The sequence below is a fragment of the Pygocentrus nattereri genome, chromosome 4 (assembly GCF_015220715.1).
Source record: "Pygocentrus nattereri isolate fPygNat1 chromosome 4, fPygNat1.pri, whole genome shotgun sequence".
NCBI lineage: Eukaryota > Metazoa > Chordata > Actinopteri > Characiformes > Serrasalmidae > Pygocentrus > Pygocentrus nattereri.
The window spans coordinates 34895852-34907799 of record NC_051214.1 but is presented as its reverse complement, the minus strand read 5'-3'; the positions used below and the strand labels follow the sequence as shown (position 1 = coordinate 34907799).

Below are 11948 nucleotides of genomic sequence, written 5' to 3'. Positions count from 1 at the left end.
TATAAGCATCCCTTGCTGTGAACAACTGAGGTAAAATAAGTTGTTAACACATTTTGTATTTAATACTTACTTTTATGATGCCCTTGGCCTTCACGTTGGATGTCCTGCTACAAATTACAATTGTATGCAAAAGCACCACCGCTCACATTACATCTTGTTGATTTTTCTATGTGAAAAAACACCTCTAAAGGGGACAAAGTTAAATATGCTCTTTATCTGCATTTTAGTCGACAATTTCCATTTATTTCCTGAGTTTAACATTGGATAAAAAAACAAAATGTGCCATAACATTTGAACAGGCCACTATTTAAAAAAAAAAAAGTTTTATTTTTATTTCCAAAATGTTAAATTCTGTGAATAAACACTAATTGTGCATTGAAATGTGCAGAGACTGTGTATATACTTCAACTTTGTTTCAGCAAAATGTAATATGTCTGGTGAACCCAAACTTTAGCATGTAAATGTAATTGACTATTGAGATTAATCTCATGGTGTTATGCAGTGAACAGACTGAGGATGAGGATAACATTTCAGTTCAGAGGATTGGTGTACAAATACGAGCGTGAAATCATTCACAATCTCTTGGTGCTGAAGCATTAAGAATTCCTTTCACTGGAACCATGGGGCCGAGCCCAACTCCTGAAAAACAACCCCATAACATAATCCCCCCTCCACCAAACTTTACACTTGGCACAATGCAGTCAGACAAGTACCGTTCTCCTAGCAACCGCCAAACCCAGATTCATCCATCGGATTGCCAGACAGAGAAGCGTGATTGGTCAATCCAGAGAGCAGTCCAGTGGCAGCGCTTTACACCACTGCATTCCACACTTTGCATTGCGCTTGGTGATGTAAGGCTTGGGTGCAGCTGCTCGGCCATGGAAACCCATTCCATGAAGCTCTCTTTGCTGTTCTTGAGCTAATCTGAAGGCCACATGAAGTTTGGAGGTCTGTAGTGATTGACTCTGCAGAAAGTTGGCGACCTCTGCGCACTATGCGCCTCAGCATCTGCTGAAACTGCTGTGTCATTTTACATGGCTGAGTTGCTGTCGTTCCCAATTGCTTCCACTTTGTTATAATACCAATGACAGTTGACTGTGCAATATTTAGTAGTGAGGAAATTTCAAAACGCACAGGTGGCTTCCTATCACGGTACCATGCTGGAATTCACTTAGCTTAGAAGCAGTCTGCATGACTAGGTGCTTGGTTTTATACACCTGTGGCCATGGAAGTGATTGGAACACCTGAACTCAATGATTTGGATGGGGGAGTGAATACTTTGGCAATATAGTGCATGTACACACACACACACACACTATATGTGTAGCCAATGGATAGATCTCTAATTGATGCCTCCTGGATTCCTTGTTCCTGTGTCCCCCGGCCACTGACCTTGAAGTAGATTGGAATTCTCTGACATCAGTTCCTTAAATGCACTTGGAGGAATCTTGGAGCAAGGAGATAGGAGACTTCCAGAGCAAGGATATTGAATACTATGTGGACGTCAGTGCTATACTAAATCTATACCTCCACTCTTTCTCATCACTTCATATTTATTGCGGTTTGTGGAATCATATTATAAAAGGATGTTTATAGTCGATAACTTTGATGTGAGGTAGAGTTCCAGTAAAATATGCAAATGTGAAAAGTCAGTTCATAATACAGTAAAATTTTGTATACACATGCAGTGATGTCTTCAATGATGTTATAGCTACACCATATATGCTTTCAAGACTTCTCTGGTGGAAGTGTGTGCATCCAAAACCACACACTACTGTACTACACAGACTAATAAAACAGCTGTGTAAAAAGTTAATAGTCCATCTTGTATGGTATGATTTATAATTGTTTAAGTTGAATAGAACTTACATACAGCAACTTGAGATGCCTTTGCTCACTATATAATTTTCTCAACAGTAAATATGTTTGAGATTGATTTCTCCATCTTCTTGCATCTCTTCCTTGGGTCCTCAAGAGGGAGGAGCTAAGGCAGAAGGAAGGGAAACTAAGATACACAGTTAAAGATATGAGTTATCTATGATGCCAAGTATCCTATCAACTTTCCAGGACCTTAGGTGAAAAAAAACAGCTTCATAACATCACACATCCACCACCATACTTCAGTCTGGAGATTAGGTTATTTTCTGAATGGCACGGAATCTCCATCTTTGGTGCTTATTGCCAAAAAGTGCTGTTTCTGTGTCATCTGACTGCAGAACCCAGTTCTCATGTCACACTGATGTTTAGTGATTGCAAACTGCTCATGTTTGTGGTTGCAAAATATCAGATGATTCTGCTAAGCCCTCTGTGTGGTTTGTTGACATGGAGTTTGTCTAATTCTACTTTTAGACATTATGCAGCCAACTGTGATCTTCACTGGGTGTGAGGTGTTACAACATACTCACTTTTCACAGGTAGTTTCATCTCAGCTCATGTTGTTTGAAACATCATTGCCAATTATTTCCCTATTTGCAGAGATGGTTAATACAGATGTGAATGTGTTTCTTACAGCCATGGCCTGATTTATAAAGGTCAACAACCATTTGACTTACTATTACAGGTAGTTTCTGACTTCCCTGGTCAGTGAATGACTAATGATGGTCGACCTAGAAACCGGACCTATTTATTTTCCAAGTAAAACAAGAAGACATGAATGACCACAGTTGCTAAAAGCTCAGATGTGCTTAAAGTAAAATATGAGTAGGAATGGGTCAGATTGTCTAAGGGCTGTATTTTTGACAACCATTATCAATTTGTTTTTGTATGATTTTGATCTCTCTGAAAATTTAAATGTCTCATTTTTCCATGCGAGATCAAGCTTATACAACAGCAATACAACAGACTTTATGTCCACACATCATATATTATATATGTGTGTATACATCAAAGACAAAGGAGTGTGCTGTATTTGATGTGTCATTAATAGCCAATCTCATTCATCTGAGCTTTTTGTCGTTTTTCAGTAGGGTCACCAAAATGACAATCATGTTTCCTTAAATAGAGATCTGTGCAGTTCTGTTGATTTTGTTTTTGTCATACATTGTCATAGACGACAAAGGTGAAAACATCTCTCTTTAAACTACATCATATTTCAAGCTAGCATTCTTGCACAGTGACAGGGTTCATCCTTCCCACACAGTAGAAACATCACCAGGTGAACCATCACAGGACTTGTTTCTCCATGTTTTGGAGTAAGTAAGCAAAATTCTTATTTAAAGCTAAGCAAGTTTAAGCATTTACCTTGAGAGTAAATGATACTGTTCTGTTTAAAATCTCTTTTACATAGCATCTTACTAAAAAATAATAAAGAATTTGCTTTATTACATGTGTGATGATTACAGGTGAAGCACCAGACAGAGCTATGGGAAAGGGTGACGCCTTTTTTTTTTTTTTTTTTTGCTGGACTTGGCTAATTTAGAACTCATGAGCTCCTCAGTATAGTCCATCGTACTGCCAGTATTTCTAGGGCTAGTGTGGCTTTGGATTTTTTTATTTCACCAAAGCAGGAGCCCACATGATCAGCTGTTGAAGCCTTAGGTTAACTGATTAAAGAGGTATTCAAGAAGAATCAGGTCTGTGTCTCCTGGTTCGGAAACCTGAACCTTGTGGATAAGACTGGACACCACTGACCTATGACAACTGTGGTCCTGGAGGCCCTAAGCCCTGCATGTTTTAGTGCTTTCCTATTTTTAATACACCCGCTTAAGCACAGTAAGGATTGTTAATGAGCCAATTAGTTGGGTCAGTTGTGTTGAAGTCAGCAAAAGTTCTAAAGTTTGGAGAGAATGGAGCCTCCACGGCAAGGGTGGGGATATTATGCACCTGTTAGTAATGAGTGTAGCTGAATTAGCCAAAGCCTGTAATCAGAGGCCTTGGCCATGTATGTATATATAGTCCTTCATTAATGTTTTAAATGGTAGATACATCAGTGCATTACCAATATATCCCAAATAATAACTTACAGATTGTCTAACCCAGTCAGCATTAAAGATGTTGGTTTTATTTCAGTTAAGAGTTTGTATAACTAGCCTGTCAGCTCTGTTAGATTTTCTGTAGCGGTTCTTGAACAGGGGTGCTCAGTCCTAGTCACTGAGATGTAGCACCCTGCTGCGTTCAGATCAATCACACATGGTTCTATTATTCTAGCACTTCCGAAGCCTTTCATTAACTAGATCATGTGCTATTGATTAGGGTTGGAGTTAAACTGTGCTGAGTAGTAGATCTTCATGACCAGGATTGAGTCTTACTATCTATTTGAGTTATTGGATTTCCTGTTTTGAGATCACCAGTGTTAGCATTGATCTTCATGTATTTGATTTATTTATTGTGAATTGAGCTCAATCTGAATTGAAAAAAAATATATATTTTGGGCGCCTACAGTCATCAGACATTCATCAGATATCAGTAAAAAAGTAAAAGCTGATATCCAGTAACCCATAAATTCATTAGAACGTCAGTTAGAAAAGCCAAAGTAATATAATTGATTGCATTATTAATAATATTATTATTATTGTTGTTGTTGTTTATTATAATAAGAATAAACATGGGACGTTTATTATTGTTGTTGTTGTTTATAATAAGAATAAACAGGGGGTGTTTTATTATTATTATTATTATTAGGCTCCATTCCTGACTCGTGTTTACTGCGCCGTAGTAAATGCGCTCCCAGCGCTGCTCCTCTCTTCTTCGCAGTACAACCCGGAAGCACACTTGCGCTGAGCTTCTTGTTTGTGATGATATTTTTTGTCTTCTGGCGAATCATGACGAACATGGAGGTAGGATTTGAACACATTAAACTCAGTGTAAAAGATTACCGACGACTAATCGAATAAAACAAAGTGATTTTGACTCGTAATGACCACTCTGTACATTTCAGTCGAGCTAGCGAGAAACAGCAGCTAACAGCTAAGTGGCTAGCTAGCTCTTAGCTCGATACAGTGTTGGAACTACCGACGACAGTTAAGCTGATAAATTTCACGACTGTGTGGTGAGTGTTACTTTGAACACAGTTTGATAATGGTCAGCTGAGTCTAGTGAGCTTGTTATGTCAATAGTTCGCTGAAGGAAACCTGGTAACTCATTTAGCTGCATGTTCCGCCTCTCTAACTAGCTTAACTAGCTAAATGTCAAAGGCCGGAGGACACAACGAAATTTGGCTTTGCGTGGACTGTCTGCTCACTTATTTCTGTAGGAAAATATGATTTTCGATGTTCCCATCTAACTGTAAGCCGACTAACAGATTCAGCTTCCGAGTGTGTCTCCTCCCGAACATGCACGATTGTTTGTTTTTAGTAGCCACTTAACCCAGCTAGTTAGCTATATGTGTGTTACTGATTTTCACCAGTTATAACTTTCCTTTCGATTAGGCTTCTGGACAACCAACCGAAAACCTCTGACAGTAGTAATGTGATGGCCAGAGTCTGCTATTTCTGACCCAGTCTTCCCATGTGTCCACGTCAGCGGGGTCAGTTTGGTCTGTGTGCCTGTCAGAAGGATTTTGCACTGTTCCGTTGTCGTTTTTGCCTGCCCTGTCGCATATTACACGTTTTCCTTTGCTCTCTTGCTCACCTTAGATTATATAAGACGGAATCCATGCTTTCTGATGAGCTTGACTCCAAACCTGAGGTATTGGTTCCACTGCACAGTACACATTTGCAAACTTGGTTAAAAGGAAAGTCCACCAGTTTCCACCAAAATGTCTACTTAATTACATCTATGAGATGTAAACAAAGTAATTCAGAGTGGTATGATTTGAAGTGCTTCATTCTAGAGAAATGTACCAAATCAGACCAAATCAGTAGCAGTGAAAGGAACCAGTTGTTTGAAGACGTAAATAGATTTAAACAGGGGTGCTTAATCCTGGTCCTGTAGAATGTAGCTGCATTTCTAATCTAACACACCTGATCCTGGTAATGTAGCCTATCAGGGACATCTGAACATGAACATGTCCAGACATTGTTTTACAGTACTTCTGAAAGAAGGTTTTGGCCTTGAACTAGATAAAAAGTTGTATCTGAAGAAATGTTTTATAGTTTCAACAATGTTTTACCATTTTCCACATTACATATAAAATCAAGAGATTTGTAGCTTCACTGGTTGCTTTGCATACTAAAAAATATGACTATACATGAACCCTGGCTCCCATCACTATGAAAGATTTGAGTCTGTAAGTTTCTCTGCAATTAACAATTTCACGTCAAAACATTGGGTCATTTGTTTATATCAAAGCAATTAAATTGTGTACACATTTTGAAGCAAAATGGTGGATTTCCTTTTTAAGAGTTGTAACTAAGAGTTTTTGCATTGACTTTGTGTATTATGCCTTTGCAAAGCTGCTGGTTGAGTTTGTGCAGAACGCCTCCATACCCTTGGGCCAGGGCCTGGAGGAGTCGGACTCCAAAACACCGTGTCTACCTCTCCTTGCGTCTTCTGAAAACTCCATTTGCAGCCAGTTAGACCTTCCAGGTAAAATATTGTTGATGTTTTGATCATAATAAACAAATGCTCTTAGGTTCTCATCTTACAAAGCAGGATTTGTCTGTAAGCTGTAAGCCTATTGGACTGGCTTGTTTTCTTTGACCTAATTCATCAGGCTAACTAAAAACGCTGCTTTGTGAAATAACGCCTTAATGTCTTGAAGACAAGTTGCTGTCAAACATGTTCTTATGCGACTGTGTTTTTTGAATATCTATTTCAAGAGAGTACTCTTAGCCATGCAGCTTCACCATCACTGTCAGAGTTTGGGCCAGAGCGAAGCCCCCTGGTAGTGCAGCTCCAGTCTCACTCTCCAACACCAACCCCACCAACAATACTTCAGGACCTCCAGCAACCAGACAGCACTTCTTATGTCCTGCTTAATCTTGCTAAAGGTATTAAATCTGCTTTGCTTTTTATGTGATCAAACCAGCGTTCACTGCAAAGAACTATCTGAAGAATGGTGGAATTTTTGCTCATTCTGTAGAGAAATAAAGTTCATTTTCTTCACTTGAATGTTTCTAAAAAGCATTTAATTCTTAAGTAACACTGAGGACCAGACATACTGAGCCTTTTATGGTTCGCTTTAGATACAAGTAGTCACCCCAAAAAACGTTTTATGTACAAAACTGATGGATGAGTGTAAATCTGCAGTTCATGCACCGTGGAAAAAAAATGCTTTAAGGGGGGATTGCACGTAAAATAGGTGGAGATATTGGAAATGTAGCAGTATGAACCTTATTCTGTATAATAATATTAATACATTTATAAGAAACTATTTATAGAACACCTTCCATACAAAAGTAGCACATTAAAATGCTGCAGTCAAGTGATACAATAATAATAATAATAATAATAAAAGAGGCCTTTTCTGTATTTCACCTGAGCTAAGTGCAGAAGCGTATTTGCAGATCTGTCTGTTTTTGTCTTTGTCAGTCTCCTGTTTCATTTTGTAGAGGTTGTTGGGGCTTCATTGCTTTATTTGAGGAGCCCAGTAAAAAGAGCAGTAGTCAGTTCTCTTTATAACAGTCATGGACAAACTTTGCATCACCTTGGGATAGAAAAGGCCTGATATTAGAACAGAAAGTAACTTTGGTAACCTTATTTAAATGAGGATCTAAGAATCTAAAGTTACCTCCAAATTGATTTATCTATAGAAAATGTTCAGATATGATGTGCTCCTGAATAGCCTGTCAACAGAGTCTTGTTTTTTTAGAGGAAATGCGTCTCATCATAGAAAATCAGTCTTTTTCTGGTGGTGTTTGTTTTTGTGCTTAAGATTTCCACCTTTTAAAACCAGTTGTAAAATAGTGTTATGGCTACTAGGAGACCTCCTTGTACCTTTTTATAATCAGTGCATGGTCCTAGAGCACAAAAATCACCTTCTAAATGCCAGCAATTCTGGCTAATTTCCTGTCAAGTTGGACATGTTCCCCTAATAGGAACAGAAGAATGATGATTAGATAGTTCATTTCATTTACTGTGTACTAGATTTACCAAATTTATGCCAGTTGTTTGTATTTATTTATTTATTTATTTTTTAATCTCTCAGTGTCATTGAATGTCTTTTTAGGTGGGTGGGTCAATGAGAATTTAGCCAACATATCAGGTCGGATTAGTGTCTTGTTATTTAGATTAGCACTGTTTGGATTTGAATTAATTTTGTTTTGTTTTTTTTGTTTTTTTTTTTTTTTTGCAGAGATACATGATTATTTATGTAGCTGCGTTTCTGTCTTTCTCTTTCTGAAGGGCTGGCAGCCTCAGCAGAGCAACTGGTGTTTGTGCAAGATGATGTGGATGAGGCAGAGGAGGAGATATCAGCAGGAGAGTGTGCTGACGGAAGTGCCCCATGGTACCTGCGGGTGCAGGAACTGGCCCATGACAGCCTGATTGCTGCCACTCGTGCCCAGCTTGCAAAAGAAGCCAGGGCTAGCAGCAACAGTAATGTCCACTAACTCATCATAGCTTCATAGAATCACTGTGTTGTACAGTGTTCTAGTTCAGTAGTATAAAATAATGCTTTTATGGGTAGGATAAAAGTAAGTGTAGTATTACAGTACTTTTAGCTATATTAAAAGATTCACGTAACAGGTTGTTGGGGATATCCTGAACAAGTTTGATCCCCACATGAGTCAAGCAATATTGGGTATCTGCTGATACAGAATCCTGTCCAATATTGGTATTTTCATTAATAATTGAGCCGCACAGTGCACACATCTTGTACATTAGTTTTAAAAAATGCAACTTGGGTATGAAATGCTAGACTGCCAGTCATATTAAAAACTACAGCAAATGACTTCACTTTTTAATAGCTTTTAAGTTTGGCTGCTGCTTACTTCTAACTGCTAAAGTAAAAATAAGTTGTGGTATGTGGTTATGCAGTCTGAACTGTCTTTAAAACCATACACACAGTAGACTTTTCTCAGCTTTGCATGTACATTACTTCATAGTTCACTACTTGGACTAATTTACTCATGTTTTAATGAATGACATTTAAAATGCTGCCTTTGCTGGTAATATGGCCGTTGAAATATGCCTCTTTTTAGATAAGGAAAGGACGTCCCCACACATTCTGGTACATGTGAAGTGGATTTCAAGGGAATGCATCTTGATCTACTGCACTTTTATTGCCAGGTGACCATATTCATAACTACCAGTCAGAGGGTCAAAAAAAGGAGGCACCGCCACGGAACAGCCGTACTTCTGCAGAGAAGATCCTCAGGTGTTCTTATGAGAACTGCCATAGAACTTTTACCTGGCCCGCACATCTAAAATATCACCTAAAAACACACAGGTAGATAAATGTTAATGTTTATTGTGTTTGTCTTGTTTAAGCTAATAGTTGATCACACTGTATGTTATGATTAGCCCAAATGCTGAATCAGCTGCAGTAAGCCTTCCACAGACTTTTAAGATTAATCATCAGTGCTGAATTATACTCAATTTACAAAATAAATAAAAAAATAGGGACTTTTTACAAATGAAGTCAGCACATTTAAAATGACTTGTGTGAGCTCTGCTTGGTTCAATTGTAAATGAAGGTCACCCTGACTGACTTGAAAGAAGTTTCAAGAGTGTTTTTGTGGTTTCTTCGTTCAGACAGAAAGCTGGTCTCTGATATGCCCAGTACATTTAATGAGAAAATGAAAAATGTGGAAAGAAATGACTAAAAGTCATAATCTTGACCGGATGATCTACTGCATGTAAACTGATGTGTATGGATCTGTTTCAGGAATGACCGCACATTTCGCTGTGGAGCTGAGGGCTGTGGGAAGAGCTTTTATGTACTTCAGAGACTGCAGGTGCACATGAGGACACACAATGGCGAGAAACCTTTCATTTGTAATGAGAAGAATTGTGGCAAGAAGTTTACCACTGCTGGTAATCTGAAGAACCACAAACGCACACATACTGGTAGGCATCATTCCAACACCCAGATGCTGACAGTTCTGCTTTGTGTCCTCTGCCAGCATAGATGAAATAAAAAATACAGCCATTAGCTAAATGTTCAGCCCTTAACTATGATAATAGAGTACTGCTTTTTGAAAAGTAAAAATTTATGTAATTTTTATGAAATAATTAATTCAAAACTTGATGCTCTAATCATTAAAAGGAAAAATGAGGTACAGTAAACTGGCAAAATTCCTCTGCAGGGGAAGTGTGGGCCAGTGTTAATTAAAAAATTTTTTCATGTAAATATATGCCATAAACGTTTATATAATGTAGAATTTGGCTCTAGATACGTCTGGATCTGTATTACAGGGAAATATAGCATTTATAGTACATTACTGTTATAAATGAAGTAAAATAAATAAAATGCAGACATTTTAGTGCAGTAGCTCAGTGTACAGTATTTATGAAAACGCAGATTTTCATGTCAGTGTTTGCCATAGTAAATTGTCATAGCCTACATTCACTTTTTGAAAAATGAAGCACTAAATAAACAACCTTTTTCCTAATCTCAAACAGCTGTAGATGCATGAATGGTTTTAGGTAGCAAGTAGGAGATTTTGAGGTCCCATTTGTTGTGAATGAAGCATAAATGTTGATATTTAGAAAATTGTAGCTTTCAACTGGGGACAAAGTTATATTATTATATATTATAATATTATATATTATTGTCATTATATCCTTGCTGATCTCTTTAGTATGACTCATTCTACTGCCAGTCTGTGAAGATTGTGTGGCTATGTGCTTGATTTTATACATGTAAACAACGAATGTGGCAGAAACACTTGAACTCCATAAATAGGAGGGGTGTCCATGTGCTTTTTGGCCATATCTACACTCTTGTTCCTTTTTAGTGAGGTCCATTTACTATAGGTGTACATTATAGTTCTACTATAACAATGTAGTGTCTCGGTTTCTGCGCATAATTTGTCAGCCTCCTTTTGTTCTAGGTGAGAAGCCTTTCCTTTGTGAAGTCGACAACTGTGGACGCTCCTTTGCAGAGTACTCCAGCCTCCGCAAACACATGCTGGTACACTCTGGTGAGAAAGAAAAATAATTAATTTAAACATAAGGCTTTATATTTGCATTAATCCTTTCAACCTTTAATATTTTAGGACCTTTACTGTCTAAAATAAACATCGCTTTAAATGGTGATGCCTGTTTTTGTGTATGTATTGCATTCAGAACCACCTGCCACTGAACAGCATTACATATTTTAATGAATTAGAGAACAGAAAGCTCACTGTTAAATGAGGTCTTACAAGCTGTGATTAGCTCTCAACTTGATTAATGCAGTTGCTTTGCATTACCAGGTGAGAAGCCCCATCAATGCTCCATATGCGGGAAGACTTTTTCTCAGAGCGGCAGCAGAAACGTCCACATGAGGAAACGTCATGGAGAGGATGCTCTAAGTTCTGAAAGCAGAGAAACGGGTAATCAGATGATCACTACTGAGTCTTTAATACTATTCACTGCAATTACACCAGGCTGTTACAAGCTATTGTGAAACTCTACACATTGATAAATCACTTGAGTGCAAAAGTATCACACAGAAGAGGAAATAGAGAACACATCTTAGGTTCAAGCACTTCTCACTTCATCAGATGTGGCGCTGTTTTTGATTGGCAGGAGAGGCTCTGACTCACAGCAGTTTGCTGGAGGCTGATGGTGCTACCGGTGAGTCCATGGTAACTATGACGACAGTTGTGGAACCAGTTAATCTTCACCATGCTATGCTGAGGGCACAAGGTATGGGCTGTCCTACTGAACAGATTGCCTTCAGACAGTCTAATACTATGATTTGACCTGTTGTCAGTTTGTTTTTGTTCCCTTCTTTGTGCTCCAGGTCCTGCTGACCCAGTCGTGGTACTCTCTCCACCTCATGACCTGGTCACCATGACAACTGGAGGTCATAGCTATGGGGAGGATGTGGTGGCATTGCTATAGTAGTATTTGTAAATAAAGTAATTATTAAGAATTGCATTCATGTTATCTTATTGTGTCATGGTCTGTTTTTTGGTCAA

At 38.3% G+C, this 11948-nt stretch overlaps 1 protein-coding gene across 3 annotated transcripts; it reads left to right on the top strand.

The window, feature by feature from the left end:
- The first annotated feature begins 4636 nt into the window (after positions 1–4636).
- Positions 4637–11916, top strand: znf410 (zinc finger protein 410). 3 transcript variants are annotated; one of them, XM_017683281.2, is made up of 13 exons: positions 4674–4775; positions 4877–4987; positions 5367–5464; positions 5574–5625; positions 6333–6465; positions 6699–6869; positions 8224–8415; positions 9109–9268; positions 9707–9888; positions 10875–10964; positions 11238–11357; positions 11554–11673; positions 11771–11916. In XM_017683281.2, the coding sequence occupies exons 4-13, from the start codon at positions 5593–5595 to the stop codon at positions 11869–11871; spliced, it is 1302 nt and encodes a 433-aa protein (XP_017538770.1). In that variant the 5' UTR covers positions 4674–4775; positions 4877–4987; positions 5367–5464; positions 5574–5592; the 3' UTR covers positions 11872–11916. The 3 variants fall into 3 exon arrangements, with proteins under 3 accessions (XP_017538766.1, XP_017538770.1, XP_017538779.1); XM_017683277.2 differs by lacking the exon at positions 4877–4987 and having other exon boundaries at positions 4637–4775; XM_017683290.2 differs by lacking the exons at positions 4674–4775; positions 4877–4987 and adding an exon at positions 4997–5223.
- The last annotated feature ends 32 nt before the right edge of the window (positions 11917–11948 follow it).